Source organism: Ipomoea triloba, chromosome 1 (genome assembly GCF_003576645.1).
Source record: "Ipomoea triloba cultivar NCNSP0323 chromosome 1, ASM357664v1".
NCBI classification, from domain to species: domain Eukaryota; kingdom Viridiplantae; phylum Streptophyta; class Magnoliopsida; order Solanales; family Convolvulaceae; genus Ipomoea; species Ipomoea triloba.
This window is the reverse complement of record NC_044916.1, coordinates 22,159,917-22,182,303: the sequence shown is the minus strand read 5'-3', so window position 1 is coordinate 22,182,303 and position 22,387 is coordinate 22,159,917. Positions and strand designations below refer to the sequence as shown.

Below are 22,387 nucleotides of genomic sequence, written 5' to 3'. Positions count from 1 at the left end.
TGAGGATGTGGGAGTCCAAAGTGTGACGTCACTTGGTGAAGTGCCACGAACTCCCTAGTCTATTCAACATCTTTGCTCGCAAATCCATACAAAGATAAACCACATAGAGAAGCCTAAAGTCCCAATCTCGCCTTTCTATTTATTTTTATCACAACCAACACAACCTTTCAAACATTCCTACAAATGACATCCAACCTTAGCAAATCCCGTAACTCTTTCCCTTCAACCTCTTAGACGCCAACACACTAATTCGGTTCCCATTCGCCATCATTGAGAGACACGACACTTGGGGAGTCTTGACTCTTCGTTTTACCACCTTCACATTCACTCCCACTAAACTAACAAGCATCACTTATACCGTTTTTGTTTCAAGAAAGAGGTTCATATTGAAACAATATTACCTCTCAAAATGAGCAAGGATTAGTCCGGATGGAGAAAGACCTGAAACAGAAAAAAAAAACAAATTGTTTATTTGTTTTTGGGAAAAGGTACAAATAAGCCATCGAAATATTTAGTTGTATTACAAAAATTGTATATCTTTGTCAAAATATAACGTAGTCTTTTTTATGTATTTCTATATATTTCTAAATTGTAATCTTATGTTAGTATTTTTTGTACTTTATTTTATAGAATATATATTCTTACTGTACTGTTATTAATAAAAACAATTTTTGTTATACAAAATGTAGGGGTATTTGCTGAAATGTCAAATTGTACACAAGGAGTTCAGGGTGATCAGATAGATAAAGCAAATCGAAGCTTTGTTGGAGTTTTTATGAATTCTCTATCTACTCCACTGACCATATTGAAAAATTGTATATCATTGAAATTTCTCTTATACTTTAAATTGTTAAAAATTTTGTAATATAAATATAAAATTCTTTTCGATTATAGGTGATAAGATTTAGAGTACTATATCTCATAGTGCTGGAGATTTGTATACCAATTCTAATATTTATAATACCAATATTAGAATTGGTATTGATGATGCATTTGATGTAACTTCAAATACTTTGAAATCTATGAGTGTAATTATTGACACTGCTAATGAAGTTCAAAATTGTGCAACGAATTCAGGTCATATTTTGTCATTTGTTGTTTATACATTTTTATTATTCCTAATAATGTTTTTTGTATGTTTATGAATTTGATGTCTGTATTATTTTGTTAGGTATTTTACAACAATTGGATGGTTCTGTCTTCCACCCTCTTAATTGTATTGAATCGAATTTAGAACATAATGGTTTGGTTTGCGAGGGATTGCATGTCGGGACTTTGAATACGACTTCCGCTTTTGAGAAATCAATCCCATGTTTTTCTTTCCTTTTTAAGCTATGTTTATTTGTTATTATTTCTTAGATCGTTGTATATTGTGGTTATTTAGTTTACTATTAATGTTTGTCACTGTTTTTGTAGTACCTTACTTTGACAATAGAGACTAGGTGTTTATTTGTGAACATTGTGAAGCAATGTTTCGTATGAAGAGAGATTAAAAGGTGCTAAAGCTTCTTGTGCTCCCAAATTTTCGATTTGTTGTGGTAATGGAAAAATTAAATTACCAAATTCCAATGTTCTTCCTGCAAAAATTTTTGATCTCTTCTTCAGTGATATTTCTAGAAGCAAGCATTTCCTACAGCATATTCGGTCATATAATAGTATGTTCAGTTTTACATCAATGGGTAGAAGGATTGATAAAGAAGTAAATGGTGGTGGTGCTCTTCTTGTGTTTCGTTTAAATGGTCAAAATTTTCATTTGATGGGAAGCTTATTACCTCCTAATGGTACCAATGTCAAATTTGCGCAGCTTCATATTCACGATTTAGAGAATGAAGTAATGAATAGAATGAGGGTTGTCAGGTTACTGAATTTTTTTTATAGTTTTTTTTTAAATGTTAAATTCTCATTTTAATATAAAATAATAATTATTATATTTTATTTATATGTGTATTTAGGAAAGAAAGTGATGTTGCACAATTAGAAGAATATGTGGTTGCTGAGATACAGTCTGAATTGGATGCAAACAATGTTTTGGTGAAATCATTTAGAATGGCTAGGGATGCAATTAAAGAAAATCCAAGAATAGAAATCAAGATGAGGCTAATTGGGAAGCGTAATAATGATGCTCGAACGTATAATTTACCTTCAGTTTCAGAAGTAGCTGCTCTGATTGTTGGTAATTTAGGTACACATTTGGGTGAAAGAGATATATTGGCTGAGACAAAATCTGGTTTGCTTAAGAGGATTAGTGAATTGAATCCATCATACCTACCATTGCAGTACCCTATTTTGTTCCTTTACGGGGAAGATGGTTATAGGGAGGATATTCCTTTACAAGTGATTAGATCTATTGAGAATAGAGCAAGGCATCGAATTACACCTCGTGAGTATTTATCATATCGTATACATGAGCGTTTGCATGAAGTTTCTACTATTTTATATGCTAGGAAATTGTTTCAACAATTCTTAGTTGATGGATATACTATGGTTGAGGCTGGCAGATTATTGTATATACGCACTCATCAAAAAAGTCTAAGGTGTGGTGTATATCAAGGATTGTCTGATGCATTAACACGCAGAGAAATTGAACCAAGTCGTCAAGGTAGACGTGTTATCTTGCCTTTAAGCTTTACTGATGGTGTAAGGTACACTATTTGTAAATGGATTGGGTATCCAAATCTATTTATCACATCTACATGTAATCCCAAATGGCCAGAAATTGATAGGTATTTGAAAGCACGAAATTTGAATGCTGTTGATCGACCAGATATCATGTGCCGGTTGTTTAAAATCAAATTGGATGCTTTGATGAAAGAGATTTGTTCTGGTGAAGTCTTTGGTAAAATTATGGCAGGTATAATCATGAAATATATTATTGTGATGTTCAATTTTTATTGGATGAACTACTTTTACAAATTCTGTTAACTCTTTTCTTTCATTTTTGTTAGTGATATATACAGTTGAGTTCCAGAAACAAGGTCTCCCTCACGCTCATATTTTGCTTTTCCTGGGTCAAAGGGATGGTGCCGGTGTGGTTGATAGTATTGACTCATTTATTTCAGCTGAGATTCTTGATAAAGAAGTTGATTTGGAATATTATAATGTCGTTAGTGAGTTTATGATTCACGGTCCGTGAGGTCATCTTCGTAAGAATTCACCGTGTATGGTTAAAGGTTGGTGCTCAAAATACTTTCCCAAAAAGTTTGTAAATGTCTCAGATGTTGATCAAGATGGGTATTTGATTTATCAGCGTTGAGATAATGGCCAATGTGTTGATAAGAATGGTATTATGTTGGATAACAGATTTGTTGTTCAGCATAACTGATATTTGTTGTTGAAATATAGGGTGCATATTTATATTGAGTGGTGCAATCAGTCCCGTTCTATTAAGTACTTATTTAAGTACGTCAATAAGAGCAACAATCGTGTGACCGCTGAATTTTATAGGAGTACTACTGATTTCAATGGTAGTGAGGCTATAGATGAGATCACAATGTGTTATGATTGTCGATACATATCTGCATGTGAAGCTAGCTGGCATTTGTTTGCTTTTGATATTCAATTTAGAAACCCTACAGTCGAAAGAATTAACTTTCATTTAGCCGAGCAACAGCCAATTTATTTTAATGATGATGACTCTGTTGATGCTGTTTTGAGCCGGTAAACGATTGGGGAAAGTATGTTCCTTAGATGGTTTGAAGCAAATAAGGAATACTCAAAAGCTCGAGAATTAAGTTATTCTGAAATGCCGACAAAGTTTGTGTGGAAAAAAAATATTCGACAATGGCAACCTAGGAAAAAGGGATTTGCTATAATACGCATGTTTTATGTTCCCCCTAGAAGTGGTGAAATTTATTATATGAGGTGTCTACTCAATTTGGTCCGTGGTCCTACATGCTTTGAAGATATTAAGGTTGTAGATGGCGTTCAATATATGAGTTATAGAGATGCGTGTTATGTTCGTGGGTTGTTAGCTGATGATAAGAATATATTGATGCAATATATGAAGCAAGTGAATGGGCATCGGCTTCGTCAATGCGGAGGCTATTTGTTACAATGCTTACATCAAATGATTCGAGTCAACCACTAAATGTATGGAATGTTGTTTGGCATCATCTTATTGAAGATGTGGAGTATAATCAACGACATTTGCTATTCGATTCAAATATTAGTTTTGGTAATTAATATTGAAATGTATAATAATTAATTTTTTTAAGCAACTGTTAGTTTTTATATTATATTAATAGTTGTTATGTTTTGTAGGTTTGGTTTTAACTATTGAGGAAAAGAAAAATTATGCTTTACTAGAGTTGGAAAAATTGCTTAAATTGTGGAACAAAAGTTTGGAAAATTATCCACCCATGCCTGTTTCAGATTCTTCTTTTCAGTTGTTTTCTGGTAATCGCTTATTATATGAGGAATTATCATATAATCGTGATGAACTTAAGAGAGAACATGATTCCTTGGTTAGTCAATTAACTGAAGAACCAAGATATGTGTATGATACTATTCTTGGTGATGTGGAGTCTCACAATGGTGGATTTTATTTTCCCTATGGTTATGGTGGTACAGGGAAAACTTTCGTTTGGAAAACTTTGTCAGCTGCGATACGTTCGCAGGGTGGTGTTGTTTTAAATGTTGCTTCCAGTAGTATTGCTTCTCTTCTCATGCCTGGTGGTAGAACTGCTCATTCTTGGTTTGCAATACAAATTGAGATTAATGAAGATTCAACATGTAATATAGCTTAAGGTAGTGATCTTACTGAGTTAATTATCAAGTCTCAACTAATTATTTGGGATGAAGCCCCTATGATGCATAAACATTGTTTTGAAGCATTGGATCGGACAATGAGAGATTTGATGAGAGTTGATAATGCGTTAAGTTCAACGTTGACTTTTGGAGGTAAAATAGTTGTTCTGGGTGGTGATTTTCGTCAAATTTTACTAGCCATTCCAAAAGGGACAAGAAAATATATTGTTGAAGCAAGCATTAACTTCTTATTTGTGGAGTAGTTGTAAGGTTTTGAGACTAACTAAGAATTTAAGATTACAAGCAATAGGAGATGTTGAGTGTCGTTCACGGATGAGAAATTTGCTAATTAGATAGCTGCTACAGGTGATGGTAATTTGGGTATGGATACTAATGGCCATTCAATTGTGGAAATTCCAAAAAAAAAAAAAATTTGGCTCAATTTCAGGATGATCCAATTGAAGAAATTGTTAAAAGTACATTTCCCATGTTTTTTAACGACTCTTGTGATATTGAATACTTGAATGATCGATCTATCTTGTCACCAACTCTAGATGTTGTGAATGAAATTAATCAGTATATGAGTAATTTCAATTTGATGGATGGTCGAACATATTTTAGTTGTGACTTTGTTTGTCACTCTGATGTATGTATAGATTCTTTTGCTCAGCTACATACAACTGAATTCTTAAATGGATTGCGATGTTCAGGTATCCCTAACCATTCACTTATTCTTAAAGTTGGCTCACCGGTAATGTTTTTGCGAAATATCGATCATTCTATTGGGTTATGCAATGGCACAAGATTGGTTATTACTAAATTAGGAGATCATGTTGTTGAGGCAGAGATACTTTGTGGAAAAAATGTTGGGACTCGAGTATTGATCCCTAGTTTATCAATGACACCATTTGATTCTCGAATGCCTTTTAAGTTCGAAAGGAGACAATTCCCTCTAATGTTGTCTTATGCAATGACAATAAATAAAAGTCAGGGACAAAGTTTATCTCATGTTGGACTATTTTTAAAGAAACCTGTATTTGTTCATGGTCAACTTTATGTGGCACTCTCAAGAGTGAACAATCCCATTGGTCTTAATGTTGTTATTCTTGATGAGAAGGGAGATTATTGTAATTCAACATCAAATGTTGTATACAAAGAAGTCTTTAATAATTTGTAAGTTTTATATAATATAATGGAATATTATCATTTTAATTTTAGATAAGAACATGTTCTTATATTTTGGTTTACATACATATCATTATACAACACTAGTATTTTCGCCCGTGCGTTTCACGGATTGGATTTGTTATAATATTTTAACAATACTTGAAATAAAGGACTGTATCCTATATTGGCAAACTAAAATTTATATATTCTGTAGCAACTAAATATTTAAAGTATTAATAAGGATGCATGTATATTTAATATTATTTTGGTCTGATAAAATGTTTCTTGGTAAAAGATTTAAAATTGGCATTCATGAATGTATACTATTAGAAATTTAGTATAACAAAAAGAAATAGAAAAACATCTAGTATAGAATAAGATTTAAAGAAGAATTTACCAATTAGCAGATTGCTATCCACTCCTCCGGGAGCCTTCAATGATCCAAAATCCTTGAATTTGAACATGTGTTTGGGAAAGACGGATTCATCTAGATTGGAAGCGCTAATCAAAGTGTCGTGGTTCACTTTCATCATATATTTATGCTCACACGACTTAAACCTCATGCGATACGTTTGCACAACGAAATTGTGAATATCATAGACTTCCCCTTCCTTCAAGAGTTTCTTGAATTTAACCACAAACTCTTTAGGGATTTGTAAATGGATACAAGTTCCCTGAAGAAAGAAGAAAAAAAAGAATATTGTAATGCTCGCCAGGTGCAAATATTAAATATAACTACATTGTTCACTACAAAATGCCAACCACTGCAAAATTTACACAACCTTTTTTCCTCTAATTCATAGAACAAAATTCGACCACGATATAGGCACAATCTGCTCTCTCTAATTTATATACACTTTTAAACTTAATAGCATTTACCTGGGAGTCATGGAATAAGCGCTCCAGTGTTTGTTGGTTGATTGTGGAATGTGGATATTCCCTTGACAAATAACAACACATTAGTCGGAGTCTAATACAACTCCTTCTCGTCTTGGGAGATAGGTCGGAAGCAGAGACAAAAACAGACCCATTAGTGAAATAACAATATTGTTGAAAGATTTGCGTGACAATATCATTTTACTATTTTGATTTGTGTGAGCAGGTTATAAAATTTCTAATTGATGAATGTATTTATAATACGAATAGACGGAGGAATTGTAGTATAGGAATTGTAGAGAAATTGTAGTATAGGAATTGTAGAGGAATTGTAGTATACGAATTGTATTGGAATTGTAGTATAGGAATTGTAGAATAGTAGACTTCATTTTGTAGTATTGGATTTCTTGTTTTAATAGCAGATTTATTTGATACGAATTGTATTGGAATTTTAGTATAGGAATTGTATTGTTTTAATATTATTCTATTGTTTATACGAATTGTATTGGAATTGTAGTATAGGAATTGTATTGTTTTAATATTATTCTATTGTTTTAATATTATTCTATTATTTTAATTGTTTTAATGTACAATATTTTGGGCGGGAATGAATATTTCGTTTTGGAGGATTTTGTTTTTATATATATAAAGATTTATATTATGTGTTCTTTTTCTTCCATTATGGATATAATAATGCTATTATAATACTAAGTTTGTAACAATAATTTAACTTCTTTTTTACTCATATTGTCAAATATATATTTTACAACTGTATTTTTTTGAATAAAATAACATTATTTATATGTTTCCAAATTTCAGTCCTTGCATCGCAAGGGTAGAATACTAATTTTAATATATAGACACACGATATATTAATTTGTAATTGAGTTAAACACTATGAATTAGAATTGAATTTGGCAACAAATTAAAATTAACTAATATATATATCTATTCTAGTTTATACAAAATTAAAAAGTTCATAAATTTTTCCACACTGTTAATGTTATGCAAAACCATGGTGTCTTTGATTTAATGCGTTAATTTTTTTTAAATACAAAGTAAATAATTTATTCAATTAAAATAATTATTCATTTGAACATGCTATATATATATATATATATATATATATATGTGTGTGTGTGTGTGTGTGTGTGTGTGTTATCTATTCAATGAAAATGAGTAACGAGTCAATCTATTCCTGAGTTATTCAAAGTGAACCGAATTTGAATATCTAATATTCAGTTCAAGAATGAAGTTCACTAACATAATTGAATTTTTATTTTATTTTTTAATACATTTTATATATGATACGAACGTAGTTATGTAACACCAAATATTTAGCTAAAATATTTATATGTTTATATATATTATAATTATATTATAAAAATGACTTAACCAAGACGTAATTCTCTTTTTTAATTTAATGCTTAACAAATATATATATATATATATATATATATATATATATATATATATATATATATATATATATATATATATATATACACACACACATATACAATATATACAATTTTAATAAAAGTCAATAAAGTTAGGGCGGCTTTAACGGAAAAAAAAAATGTTGGTGGTAATTTTTACTTAAATAAATAGTTCACATTATTTTGATTTTAATAATTTTTTATGATTTTCTGTCTTTACCCTATATTATATTATTTTCTTCCCTTAAATAACCTCACATTCCGTTAGTACAAACTTTAGTAACAGAATATTCCGTTAGCTTTTAACTTACCTATTAATATCTATAAGAAATGTCTTAGGTTTGAACCTTATTCTAATCATAGTTGACATAATTGTGAAATATATACTACGAATATGTTATAATATATTATTGAAAAGTAAGTATACACCCTATTACTCTTATTAAATTATATTAAATAAATTACTCCGTAGTTGTTATAAAAAAAATACACATGCATTTAAAAATTAATTATCAAGAAATTTAAAAAGATAGAATTTCATTAGTTATATTGTATCTATTTTCTATAATAAAAATTATTAATTATCAAAAAATTAAAAAAGAAATATAATTTTATTAGTTATATTGTCTTTATTTTTGTACAATGCAAAGATTCTTTATCTTCAAATTTATTAATTAATTATATTCACTACATTATTCATTGTCTTTTTTACACTATGTTGTAATTAAATACTCTGATCTGTATCAAAGTTAATTATAATACAAAAAGATGCTATATATTTATTTACCAAGTATTCTATTAATAACATAGAAAAAAATTTTAACAAATAATTTGAAACCAATCATATTAACTACTTGGGGGGGATTTATTGACAAAGAAAATATTCGAATAACTCAATAATGATTTAAAATGTATATTTCGCGCAACGCACATGAAAAACTAGTTAAGTCTCTAGCACTGTGAGAGGCGCATGCCAATATTGCCTCCACCAAGACTCGAACTCACCCCCTCTCATGTGGGGTGCAACCGGGTGCCATTAAACCACAAGGTTTTTGACAAATATTTTATTGACTTAATTAAATTATAAAAAATATATAATTTACTTAATTAAGTTTGATTAGGGTTGGCTTCTTCTACACATCATTCAAAATTTGTAGGGATTCTCTTTATTCAATAAATTTGCATATCTCTTCTAGCTAAAGACCTACAATGGCAAAATTGTGGCTCGGGCATAGTATATGCAAGGTTGTTTTTCACGCCACCTGCGCTACATGTGCGGCGGGCATCTTAATTTTGGTCGGAATTTTTTATCACCTACCATATATGGTGGTTTTTTTAAATTTTTTTTCATAATGTATCCAATTTTCCTAGTGTGTATAGGGCATTATGTTATCGTATATTATACAATTAAGGTGTGTGGATAGAAGTTTTTTTTTTTTTTTTTTAGAATAAAACATAACATTAATTCAAGTCCGAAAACAAAGCATTACAAAGAAAAGGTGGCGAAACAGAAAGCCACTCGGAGCAACCAGTACTAGAAACGGCTTGCCTAGCTATAGCATGAGCAACACCGTTCGCTGATCGCTTTACAAAGTGGATAGAAGTTAGGATGCTGTCTTTAGATTATCAACTTTAAAGGGCTCGCATACTGTGGAGTCTAGTCAACCCTCCGTTTCAATATAGCTAGGAAGACAATTCAAAGACATCTTTGTGAGCATAAGTATAATATAACCAATATAATATAAACATAAATGTGCAGTCCAACTATAAGTTTAGGTTTTTAGTTGGATGGAGCACATGCTTCAATTATCTTGACGATTAGCGAAGCAAAATTTTATCTACTTCATTTTTTTTTGAGTACTTATCTACTTCATTATTGTGTTTGTTTTGCAATAGTATCTTTGATTTGCCTCTTTGCTTCGAGTTACCTTGAATGGGTGTATGGAACATGATAGACACAATCAGGGTCGGCCCTGGGCAGCCCAGGGCCGGCGCACAGGGCCCCCTATTTCAAAAAAAAAATTAATTGATATATAGTAGTTCGTATATAACTGGAATTGCGCAAGAAGTCTGCAACAAATCAAATCCTACAAATATTAATATATCATAATAGGAATCTTTTTCCTTTATGTTTACGGAATTCTATGTACTTATATATACATTATATAAATAGTATTAGGCATATCTTTTCCTCAGTTTTCTTCTGCAGTTCTGCGCCATTAGTCCATTACTCCCATTATATAACCCTTTTCCTTCAACCTATGTGTTTATATTATATATATATATATATTAGATTATTAGCTTGATTCCAATAACATTAAGCATTAGTCATTACCGAAATTGTTGCTTAATGCTTATTTACAAAAATCTCACAAATAAACTACCGACAGATCACATACGAGTGAGACGACAGACTCAGTTCGATAGGATTGAAGAATTCTTCTTGATCGTACAAAGTCACAAATTTTCATGTTTTTCAATTCTCTTAACATGTAATTAAAATTACTAAATATTTCACAATTTTTGTTTATTGTTTTATTTACCTGACTTAATAATTCTTATTTCAGAATAATATATTCAAGAATTTGTTTCTTGATTAATTATTTGTTTATAGAGTTTCTAAATAAATTTTTATTTTTTCTTTAGGGTTTTATAATTATCTCTTCTAGAAAATATTCGTCTGGGTTTGAAAAGCGTAAAAAGAAAAGAAGAATTGACCAACTAATTCAATATCAAAAGGGAGCTCTTGAAAAATCCATTACAAAAGAAACTCAAATAGATGTGCAAAAAGATCGATGCCAAAGAAAAATTGTTAGATACTAATCATCATATAGAAGGTCAAGATGATTGTGAGATTGGGATAGTGCGCACAACGATGTAACCCCTCGTCTATTCTGATAAGTTTATGGTTCGAAAAATATTTTTTTTAGACTATGACATTTATGAGATGATCTCTCGGTACTTCAGAAGGATTTTTATAAGTGAGACTAGTTATTAAAAAGCTGCGATCTACGTACCGGTCACGAACCGTAAAATTTTTAAGGACGTATATACAGTTCGAATTTCCCTAGGAGATGGATTATTAAGCATGATACGATTAAGCGTGAACTTCCTACTCAGTTCAGTGGAAATTAGACGAACTGCAAGAGTGAAATTTATTACGAACCTTCGTACCACTGTACTTCGCGAGATACCGGAAAATTCCCAATTTTAGTGGTTAATGACGGGATTATTTTTAGAATAATTTTGGTATTAAAATTTTCCCCTATTAAGTTATATTCCTCCGAACTTTTATCTGATTTAATCCCTAACTAGCAAAGCAAACTTACTCTGCAAGGCATACCATGGGATTGTGACAAGTGTCACATTTATTTACCACATGGTAATAAATAATTAATTAAATGGGAAGAGTATGGGATAAGCTAGGTAAGAAAATTGATCTCCAAGTCTTCCCCACCCCTACCATTTTCGAAAATTAGAGAAGGAAAAAGGGAGAAGGAAAATATCATCTTCATCTTTGAGATCCAAGAACTCCATAGCTATTTTCTTCAACACAAGTGCCTCCATAATAGGTAAAACTTTGGTTTATTCGGTTAATATGGCTAGAATCCTTCCTAGAACTTAAGTTTAAGCTAAGGATTCATGAAAATGTTGTTATTATGGTGATTTTTGTTTAGGATCTTCGGTGAAAAGTTTGGAGGAGTAGGTCACCATCTTTCTACGGTCTTAAAAATCTACTTGGGAGGTAAGGAATCCCTTAAGTTGGTTTAGTCACTTGAATGTGAACAAATGCTAGTAAATTATGAAATTAGGAATTTTATGTGAAAATCATGTGTTAAGCTTATGGATCTACTAGTTGGCTCAAGAAACTACACCTTGATTTTTGGTAATTTTTGTATACATGTTCATGGCTAATTTATGCATGTATATGTTGTATTTATGCCCATATAAGCTTATACTTGTGAAATTACTGGAAAATCGAGGCGTTACAACCCAGTTTTTGCTGCCCGAAGTTGGCAGATCCGGATGGACGCGACCGTGGACGCGCGTCCATCGGTATCCGAAGTTTCGGCGTCACGGCCGAAAGGCCGGACGCGCGTCCGCTGCGCGTCCGTGGGCGCCCAGAATTTCGGCGTCACTGCCGAACGAGCGGATGCGGCCCGGACGCACACGTCCGCCGTGCGTCCGATGCTGCGGATCCGCGAGTCTGCGCGACGCGGATCCGTTTTCGACCGAACTTTCTTCCGATGCTTTTGCTCCTGAATGTTATGATGTTTGGAAGGCCTACGGGCAACCGAGTCAATTTTTTTGAAAGTTCAAATATTATTTTGTAAATTATGTTCATCAATTTGGAGAAAAAACGTGTTTTTAAGAAACAAGTGTGTCCCTTGTCACTTGGGAATTTATGGTGAAAAGCCATTGGCAAACATGAGTATTTTGGAAACATATTTGGATAAGAATAATTGTTTTGAGACATCATGTGTAAAATACTAATTAAACTCAAGGAAAGAAAGAATGTTTTGAAAACCTTAGTTCTGGATAATGTTGTTGAGACGTACGACTTGCGGGAGGCTTGTGAGCCGGGGCCCGGAAGTTGTTGAGATGTTTGACTTTACGGGAGGCTTTTGAGCCGTGGCCCGGAAGTTATTGAAATGTTTGACTTTGCGGGAGGCTTGTGAGCCGTGGCCCGGAAGTTATTGAGATGTTTGACTTCGCGGGAGGCTTGTGAGCCATGACCCCGAAGTTACTGAGATGTTTGACTTTACGGGAGGCTTGTGAGCCGTGGCCCGGAAGTTATTGAGATTTTTGACTTCGCGGGAGGCTTGTGAGCCGTGGCCCCGAAGTTACTGAGATGTTTGACTTTACGGGAGGCTTGTGAGCCGTGGCCCGGAAGTTATTGAGATGTTTGACTTCGCGGGAGGCTTGTGAGCCGTGGCCCCGAAGTTACTGAGATGTTTGACTTTACGGGAGGCTTGTGAGCCGTGGCCCGGAAGTTATTGAGATGTTTGACTTTACGGGAGGCTTGTGAGCCGGGGCCCGGAAGTTGTTGAAATGTTTGACCTGCGGGAGGCATGAGTGCCGCGGCCCGAGGTTCTTGAAAATATTCCGAGATTACCATACACTTATCCATGGGGAAACTAAGTAAATTTTACTAACTATGAAAACATAGTTACTCCGTAACTATGTCGAAGAATAAAATGTCACGAGTCTTGGACAGTAAAGTGTGTGTGTTGTGAACTCTCTATTTTGAGTTAAATGATGGAAATTATCAGAAATGAAAGTATTATATGTTGATGTCACTCATATACTCTACTATACTTTCTTTTGTTGATAATCTGATTGCAGGTAGATTTTCAACTTATGGGTAAAGCTACAGTTTTCTGAGAATTATGTTTTTCGAAACCTTTGTTTACTTTTGAGCGACAATGGATTTCCTTACTTAGCCGTCGCGCTAACTACACTTCGATGTGTTTATAGATGTTGTCTAGTGTGGGCTCCTGAAACCCGATGAGCTCTGAATAGGATGGAAGTCGAGGTTGAGGACTACTCTATCCTAGAATAGACACCCTGGAAGAATTATTTCCATATGTACATATTTGGATGTTGATATGGTTATTTGAGGTTGTAAGTTTAGCCTGTGCACTTAGAGTGGAGTTTGTCAAAGAGGTGATAGAATTCTCTCTAGGTGTGGCGGTAACACCCAGTTTTCTGCCGGTTAGATGTACAAGCTTCCGCAATGTATTATTGGGATTTTGTAATAAATCCGAGACGTGAAAATTGGGGTGTTACAAACGATGATAGGTATCATATCCAAGAAATTGGGATGTCCTTGATTCTAGATTAATAGATATTTTTGTGAAAGGGTCTTGTGAAAGGGGCCCAATTTAAAATATTGCACAGGACCACATTTTTTATTGGAACGGCCCTGGACACAATTACTACAAGCGGTTTCAATTTCATATTTTTAATATTTTTTGGATTATTCTTTATTCGAAGGGAAATTATATCTAGTGCCATGATTGAAGGAAGAGTCTACCCAACCTCAAAAGTTTACCAGACCTGAATCCCTCTAGAAATTATGAATTTATAAAGATGGTTATTAAATTAGTTTGATTTCAATGTTGTTCATAACCACTGAGCATGTACTATTATTTAGCAGATATTTGTCTTGAACATTTTTGTATGTATATCTATTTATTTTATTTAAATAATAATAAGTTTGTGTTAGTCTCTCTTTTCCCGGTTTCATCAACATATATGTTTCTTTTAAATTTTAATAGATCGATTAGATCAGAGTTATATACTATTTTGATTTTTTGATATTGAGTTATTTGCAATGGTTCTTTGTGTTTAGCAATTTTATATTGATGCAATTATAGGAAGTTGATTATTATAGTTCTAAATTGGGTTTTGATTAAGTGATTACTTAAAGCAACACTTTAAAAATTTCGTTGTTGGTTGATATCTATAGTTAAATATTTAATTAGGATAAAAGATGTGTTAATTAGGGTTCTATTATTTCAAAAAAAAATTAGGGTTCTATTTTTAATTGAACTTAATATGCAAACAAATAAATATTTTATAATTTTGTTTGATACATTATCTTAATTTAGGCGTTTAACAGGTAAACTACGAGTCGCCGCAAATTTCCGCCCCTATTGGTTATTGTACACTTTGTGCACAAAGAGGTTCCATTTTTGGGCAAGTTATGAGATATGAGTCCCCACATAGTTTCTAGAGCAACACCTTGTTGGATTAACTGAGCTATCCATCCACACGAGGTAAAATTTCAACATGTCAAATACTGAAGAGAATTCTCAAATATTGTATCACACCTAATTCGAATATATCTTAATATTTAGTATGGTAGCTTGTAAACCAAATCTATCTTCTTCTTTTTTCCATATATTTATATATTAATATATTATATGAATGTAATATTTCATATTTAATAGCTAAGATATTTATATTTATATATTATAAAAGGTTATAATCAAAATACAATATTGAATCTTTAATGATATTTAGTTGTGAAATACTTATTTTGATAATTCTTTCGTATAAAAATTTAAAAAAATAGATATTAATTCTTTAAAAATGGAATAGTTAGTGACAGATTAGCATATGTAGCTGAGGGGGCTTAGATCAACCACACTAATGAATTTTGGTGAGTTTTTTGACAGTACTAAGAAAAGAGGGTTGGTTTTTTGTTGATGTGGGAGGAAATTTTTTGGAGCTTTTTATTCTTGCAAGAGTAAAATTTTTATGGTGCCCATTAATTGAGAAAGAAAAGCAAAGCAACAGCCTCGCTCTCTCCTCTACCTTAGAAACATCTAAAAAAATTGTGTAAAATTTCTCACTGATATGAATGCTCTTATGTAGTTGAATGATAAAGAACGAATAAGGAGTTTTAATCATTAATTCAGACTGAGTAGGAAGTATATTTTCAAAATAAATTCAAGTATGCCATTTTGGTTTACAAAAGAAAATTACTACATGGACTCCCACGTTTTACCCCCAAATTTTACTCTTACTCTTAAATTTTTTTTATGTAGACATTTTTCTTGAGACACACATAATAACAATAGTCTATCATTGTCTGTCACATCAAAAAGAATAAAATTTGGGAATACATGTAATAAAAGTTATTTATAAATGGTGTTACTATTTCTACCACCTTAGGTGTAAATAACCTTAAGGAATCTTGGATTACCCCAGGTAATAGGATTACCTCTAGGAAGGTAATGTGAGATTTTGGGAATGTAAGATTACCTTATGTGTTTGGTTTGGATTGTGGAATATAATATTACTTTGTTTGGTTAAGGGTTATATTTTAGGTTATATGGGACAATTTACTATAATGTCCTTATATATATATATATATATATNATATATATATATATATATATATATATATATATATATATATATATATATTTATTTATTTATTTGTGTGCCTTTATTGTATGTATTTTTATATTTATTGTATGAATGTATTGATGCTTAATATTAAAAAAATAAATATATAAATATACACACATGTATATTTGATTATATAAACATATATTTATTTTATATATGTTATTGTGTTAGTATTATTATTATTATTATTATTATTATTATTATATTATTATTATTATTATTATATTATTATTATTATTATTATTATTATTATTATTATTATTATATAAGGATTAGTTAACAAGGGCAAAGTTGGAATAATCCAAGGTAATCTTAGATTACCTAAAAAAACGGGGGTAATCACATTATCTTGAAACATTACCGCAACATCAGCTTTGAGGTAATGTAACATTACCAGGTAATCTCATAACTTGAAACAAACAAGGTAATATAACATTACCAGACTCAGATTACCTAGGTAATCTCAGATGACCCGAACCAAACGTCCCCTAAAATTCACAAAAGATTGTAAATTTTAATAACTTTATAGGTGGTGTAAACTATTTACACCCTTATTGCTATTAATCACACAAAAACTGAAGTGTTAGAATTAGTGTTTAAAAAAAAATATTGGAGTGGAATGAATATTATTATTTTTTTATTATTTAAACTAAATTAAATTAAAAAACAATTTAAAATTTTAAAAATAAAAATATTAAAAAAGAAAAAAACAAAAACAAAAATAGAGCAACCCCTCGCCGGCGAGGGGTTGCTCTGTGTGTGTTTTTTTTAAATATTTTTATTTTTCAATTTTTAAATAGTTATTTATTTTATTTTATTTTAATTAAAATAATATTCTAATTTCAATAACTTTTTATTTTGAAAGTTCTAATTCCAATACCTAATATTTTGTGTAATTAAATTTCTTAGTCAACATTGATATTTGTGGGATGAAACTATTGGTAATTTGGGCGGCAGAGAATACTAACTGAACTCATATGACTCTATATATATGTGTCTATTATGTATATGTATCACACAATCTATAAGTCATGGATGGTTAGATAGAAGATTTTTTTAGTTACAATGACCAAAATCAAAGTCATTTTTTTAGTTACAATAATAATCAAAATCAAAGCCAACGACATTATGAGGTATTTTAAGTTATTATTTGTATGAAATGTATTTTATCATATATCCAAATTCATTTGTATTAATCTATATTATATTCTGTCAAACATTATTATTGAATTGTTATTTATTTCTATATATACTGTCAAATATTATCACTAAAAGTCGTTATTTGTTTGTCTGTTTAGAATGAAGATGCATGTATTACTCCATATGTGAATCGGATCAATACTTACAATGAGTATGTACGCTCTAGTTGTATTCATGAGAATGTTATATTGGATTGAAATGGAATGAATTTTTTTTTATATATTTTATTGTGATGTTAATGTGTTTTTTACCGTTTTTAGCGATTCAAAGTTAATTTATTATATTATTATAACAAAAAAAATATCATGAAAAACTATTAAACGTTAGATACTACAGAAAATAATTAAAAATTATTATACACAAAATTATTATACTATTACAATTTGAAATAATAATAAATAATAAATATTTTAAGTAAATAATTAAAAAATATTATACACAAAATTATTATACTATAACAATTAGAAATACAAATTGATAAGTGCATATTTGATCATATTTTTATCTCATATTTAAATTCATTTCTACCACTTAACATTAATATTGTGTTCATAATTATATTGATTTTCTTTATTGAGATAAACTAGTATGTTACCCGTGCGATGCACGGACTAAATATTTAAAAAATTCTAACTATGTTATGTTATTAAAAATATTAATATTATTAAATTTCATATATAAAAAGAAAATATGAGATTTATTCATTTACAAAATTTAATTATTTAATAATTATGTTGATTTCCTACAATAAAGTTATGAACACAATTAGTTGCCAAATAAAATAAGAATTAATATTTAAGGTGGGTAATTATCAAATGAATTAAACTATATTATAAATTTAATACAAAAAATTAAAAATTAAAAATTTTTAAGGACTTAGTAAACTACATTAGTATTTGAATTGTATATATACCTTCCACTATCACCTTGTTCCGAATATTTAGTTACAACTATCCCATCAAAAGAATACTTTATATCTCGACAATGAGAAGATGATTGAATTACAACTACCTCATTAAAAGAACACTCTAACTATACCAAAGGCCCATTGGCCCAAAGGTAAAATTTATATGTAATGGTGTATATAGATGGATTATAATAAGACCAATTTAATTAGCAGGATGATGCTAGATGAAAAATGCCATAAATGAGGTTGAAGTGGGTGCCGACATGCAATCGTGATCCTCATCCATTTTCTTTCTTCCTTTTTTTTTTTTTTAAAAAAAATTCTTTTTCTTCATTCCAAAACCGTAAATTATACTGTGGATTCATTGTTTATTTTTTTTAATTCTTATATATATATATATATATATATATATATATATACTTTTAAATTCTTTATTTTCTTTTTCGTTAAATTTTTTGAATTCAACTAATTTTTTTTGGGCAGATGCAATATAAAACGTAGTAATTTCTGTAATATAAAGCTTTAAATAATCCACATTATTTGGTGCTCTAGAACCTTGTCTTCATCCTCAACACCACACGTCCTCATCATCTTTCTAAACACACCGGAAAAAAAAATAATTCACATTATTTGTTGAAATTAACAAATATCTTGAAAACCATTCCGTATAATACATAAATTATATACAACTTAGAAAAAAATGATATTAATATAATAATCACACAAATATACAATGAATAATTATTCACTCTATAAATTTATATTTATACTTAAATAATTAATTATTTTTTAACCTAATATATATTTATATACATTTATAAATTCTAAACTTGTATGATAAATAATAAAAAAAATTATAAAATGACATGTAAGTATATAAATTTTTAAAATAAATAAAATGTACCTCTATATAATACTCCGTAGTACATATTATCCATGCAATACAATACCTTAGTTATAATTTAATTATTTAACTATTTTATATAAATAGTATATACTAATATACGTACGTTTCATGTATACATACTACACATGAATATATATATATATATATATATATATATATATATATATATATATATATATANTTAATTACGGAGTAATAATTAATATATACATAAGAATGCCCTTGAAGAATAAGATTTCACTTTGCAGCCTCATTTCCTCCATCTCTCGTCTCTCTCTATCTCGGAAGTTCTGTGAGGAGGGCCCAAAATTTGATCCATCATCATGCTTCTTCATCCAATCTTACTCAGCTTCCAATCTTCCATTACCCACTGCAAAGCATTGGAGAGAGAGAGACGACGCTATCAAGGTTTCTTCAGAGCTCCACCCGTTTTCTCCAGCTATCTCGCCACCGCAGGGAGCCTAGCATCGCCGCCGCCATCTCTACTGGATGCCACCCTCAGCCTGCCGTATCTCTCCGTCGTCGGCGTTGCCTGGTGGAAAAGGGAAGCAGCCGTCGTTTACTATTCGGTAAATTGTTTTTTAATTCATCTAATTTAGCAGTGAAATCTTAAATTATTTGTGCTAATTTCTCGAATTTAAAGAGGAAAAAAAAAAAAGAAACATTTATCATTATATAAAAAGAAATTACTACTGGAGCTTTTCGGGCTTCCAATGATGTCAAATGCTTCCTCTCACCATGTATTTTGTCTTCTTCACACTTCCTGGGACCTCCACTGCCTTTTGCTTCTTCACAAAATATTCCACTTTCCTCTCTCTCTCCGTATATTAATAATAATAATAATATTATTATTATTATTATATTATTATTATTATTTTATTTGGGCTTTTTGGGAGGAGTGTTTTGGAATCCGGAAAAGCATGCATGCTTTGTCTCCCTCTCCCATTTTCCTCTTCCCACGTACCCCTCCAAAATATAAAATCCCTTTCTCTTCATCCACTCTCATTTGTTTCTTCCTCTTTTTATTTTCTTTTTCTTTCTTTCTCTCAACTTTCACGATTTCGTTTCCCCTCCATATTTCTTTGTCTCATTCTCCTTACAGTTTTCTAATTTTCTTTTTATTTGTTTTCTTCTTGCACCAACAATATGACATTTTCTTTCCTTTCAGAATGAAATACAATTAGCAATCAATTTTTTTAAACTTATTTTTTTATTATTTTGCATATCCTACAGATCTTGAACTTGTTGACATGGCTTATACGAAAATGTTTAAAAATTTAAAGTTAAGTATAATATGTAGATTTAATATATATATATATATATATATATATATATATATATGTAACAATAAAAAAAAAATAGAATATCCCTTTCACTCTCCACTCACTCTCTTTTGTTTCTTCCTCTTTTTCTTTCTTTCTTTCTCTCCACTTTATTGATTTTGTATCCTCTCCATCTTTCTTTGTCTCCTTCCCCTTTTTATTTGTTTTCTTCCTGCAGCCACTATCTCTCATTTTCTTTCCTTTCTCATCTTCCTAATTTTTCCTTCATCTCCTTCCTTATTGAGTGGATGTATAGGTAAGATCGAAGACATGCAACCCAGATTCGAGTGCAAATGTGGATTTTTAAACTGCTCCGTAGACCTAATTTCGCACACGGACTCAAAATACCAAGATATTCACAAAGGTAAGTACAGAGTAGGGTTATTTCATTTATGTAGTTTTCATAATGAAATACTATTAGCATTTTTCTTTAACTGATTTTTTAGTGAATTTTACACATTTTGCAGATCTTGAACTTCAAGAACAGATTTGTTGACATTGCTTATACGGAGGTGTATACAAATATCAAGATAAGTATACTATGTGTATTGAAATTGTTTGGATGCAGAACAGTCCCCTGCTAATGGTTATACATTATGTACATATAAATACAAATATCAAGATAAGTATACTATGTGTATTGAAATTGTTTCCATGCAGAATAGTCCCCTGCTAATGGTTATACACTGTAAATTACTCCGTATACCATAACACACACACACGTACTTCCTTATCATGAAAGCCACATTCTTTGCACTTAATGGTTGTTGCGCCTCTTCTTACAGGAACTTCATAAGTACGTACCAACATCAATTTGATAGCACTTGTGGTGTTCATGGGAGCTATATTCTGACCCAGAATGAATAACGGAGCCATGGGTGTGTGTCCAATACAATATGCTCTGAAAGTGAATTGAAGCTTGAAGATGTGCAGACACATTCCTATGAACCTAAGATATATATATATAGGTAAATCTGGGAGACACATTGTGGAGACACGCATACATGTTCCCAATAGGATTATTAATATATACATTTATACCATTCATGTTTGTCTTACTCTGAAGAACAGCCATGTGCTCTTACGTATATTCCCACCAGCCTATTAATATATACATTTATACCATTCATATATTTATTTATATATATTTATATATAATGCACAAAGCTCAATACTGATGGGCATTATATTATATATATATATATATATATATATATATATATATATTAAACTTTCATGGCCACCACCACACTTTACTTTACCCATGCTTTTTTCCATACTTTGGGCACCACCACTACAATTTGCTTTAACTATTATATTCTAATATTCTTATCTTTCAAAACTACCACGTTCAGACAGAAAATGCCCATCAATCAAAACTACACTAATCATTGTATACTGTTCATTTGGGCGGGAACTTTTCAACTACTTCATTTTGCTTTAATATATAATATAGAGATAATTGCAAATTGACCAAAGTTGATTAAGAAAAGATAATTGAGCATGTTTTAGTGTTAGAATGGGGCGTATGGCATCTCTAGTCTTGCTTGTTTGTATTTGTATTTAATTGCCACCCAACATGACAATGTTTAGTGGTATTTATAGGATGAAATGATGAAGACAAAAAAGTGATGATGGAAAGTGGAGATAAAAGCAAAAGACAATAGAATAAAGAATTATATTATAGGTTTATGATGGAAACATGTGGGAGCAAAATCTGGAGGAATATTTGGCCAAAAGCATAAAGCGTCGAAAGTGCCCAAATTTAGGCAGTAGCTCCGCACTGCATACTCTCGATGCGTCGAGAGGTGGGTCTTACTCTCGATGCGTCGAGAGGTGGGTTCGACGCGTCGAGAATCTAGCCCGGGGTGCGAATCAACTTTGCAAAATTCCAGTTTTG

At 30.9% G+C, this 22,387-nt stretch overlaps 1 protein-coding gene across 1 annotated transcript; it reads left to right on the top strand.

The window, feature by feature from the left end:
• Positions 1–17,279: 17,279 nt before the first annotated feature.
• LOC116010527 lies at positions 17,280–21,618 on the top strand. The gene is made up of 4 exons (XM_031249981.1): positions 17,280–17,284; positions 19,394–19,734; positions 20,744–20,851; positions 20,955–21,618. The coding sequence occupies exons 1-4, from the start codon at positions 17,280–17,282 to the stop codon at positions 20,981–20,983; spliced, it is 483 nt and encodes a 160-aa protein (XP_031105841.1). The 3' UTR covers positions 20,984–21,618.
• Positions 21,619–22,387: the final 769 nt, after the last annotated feature.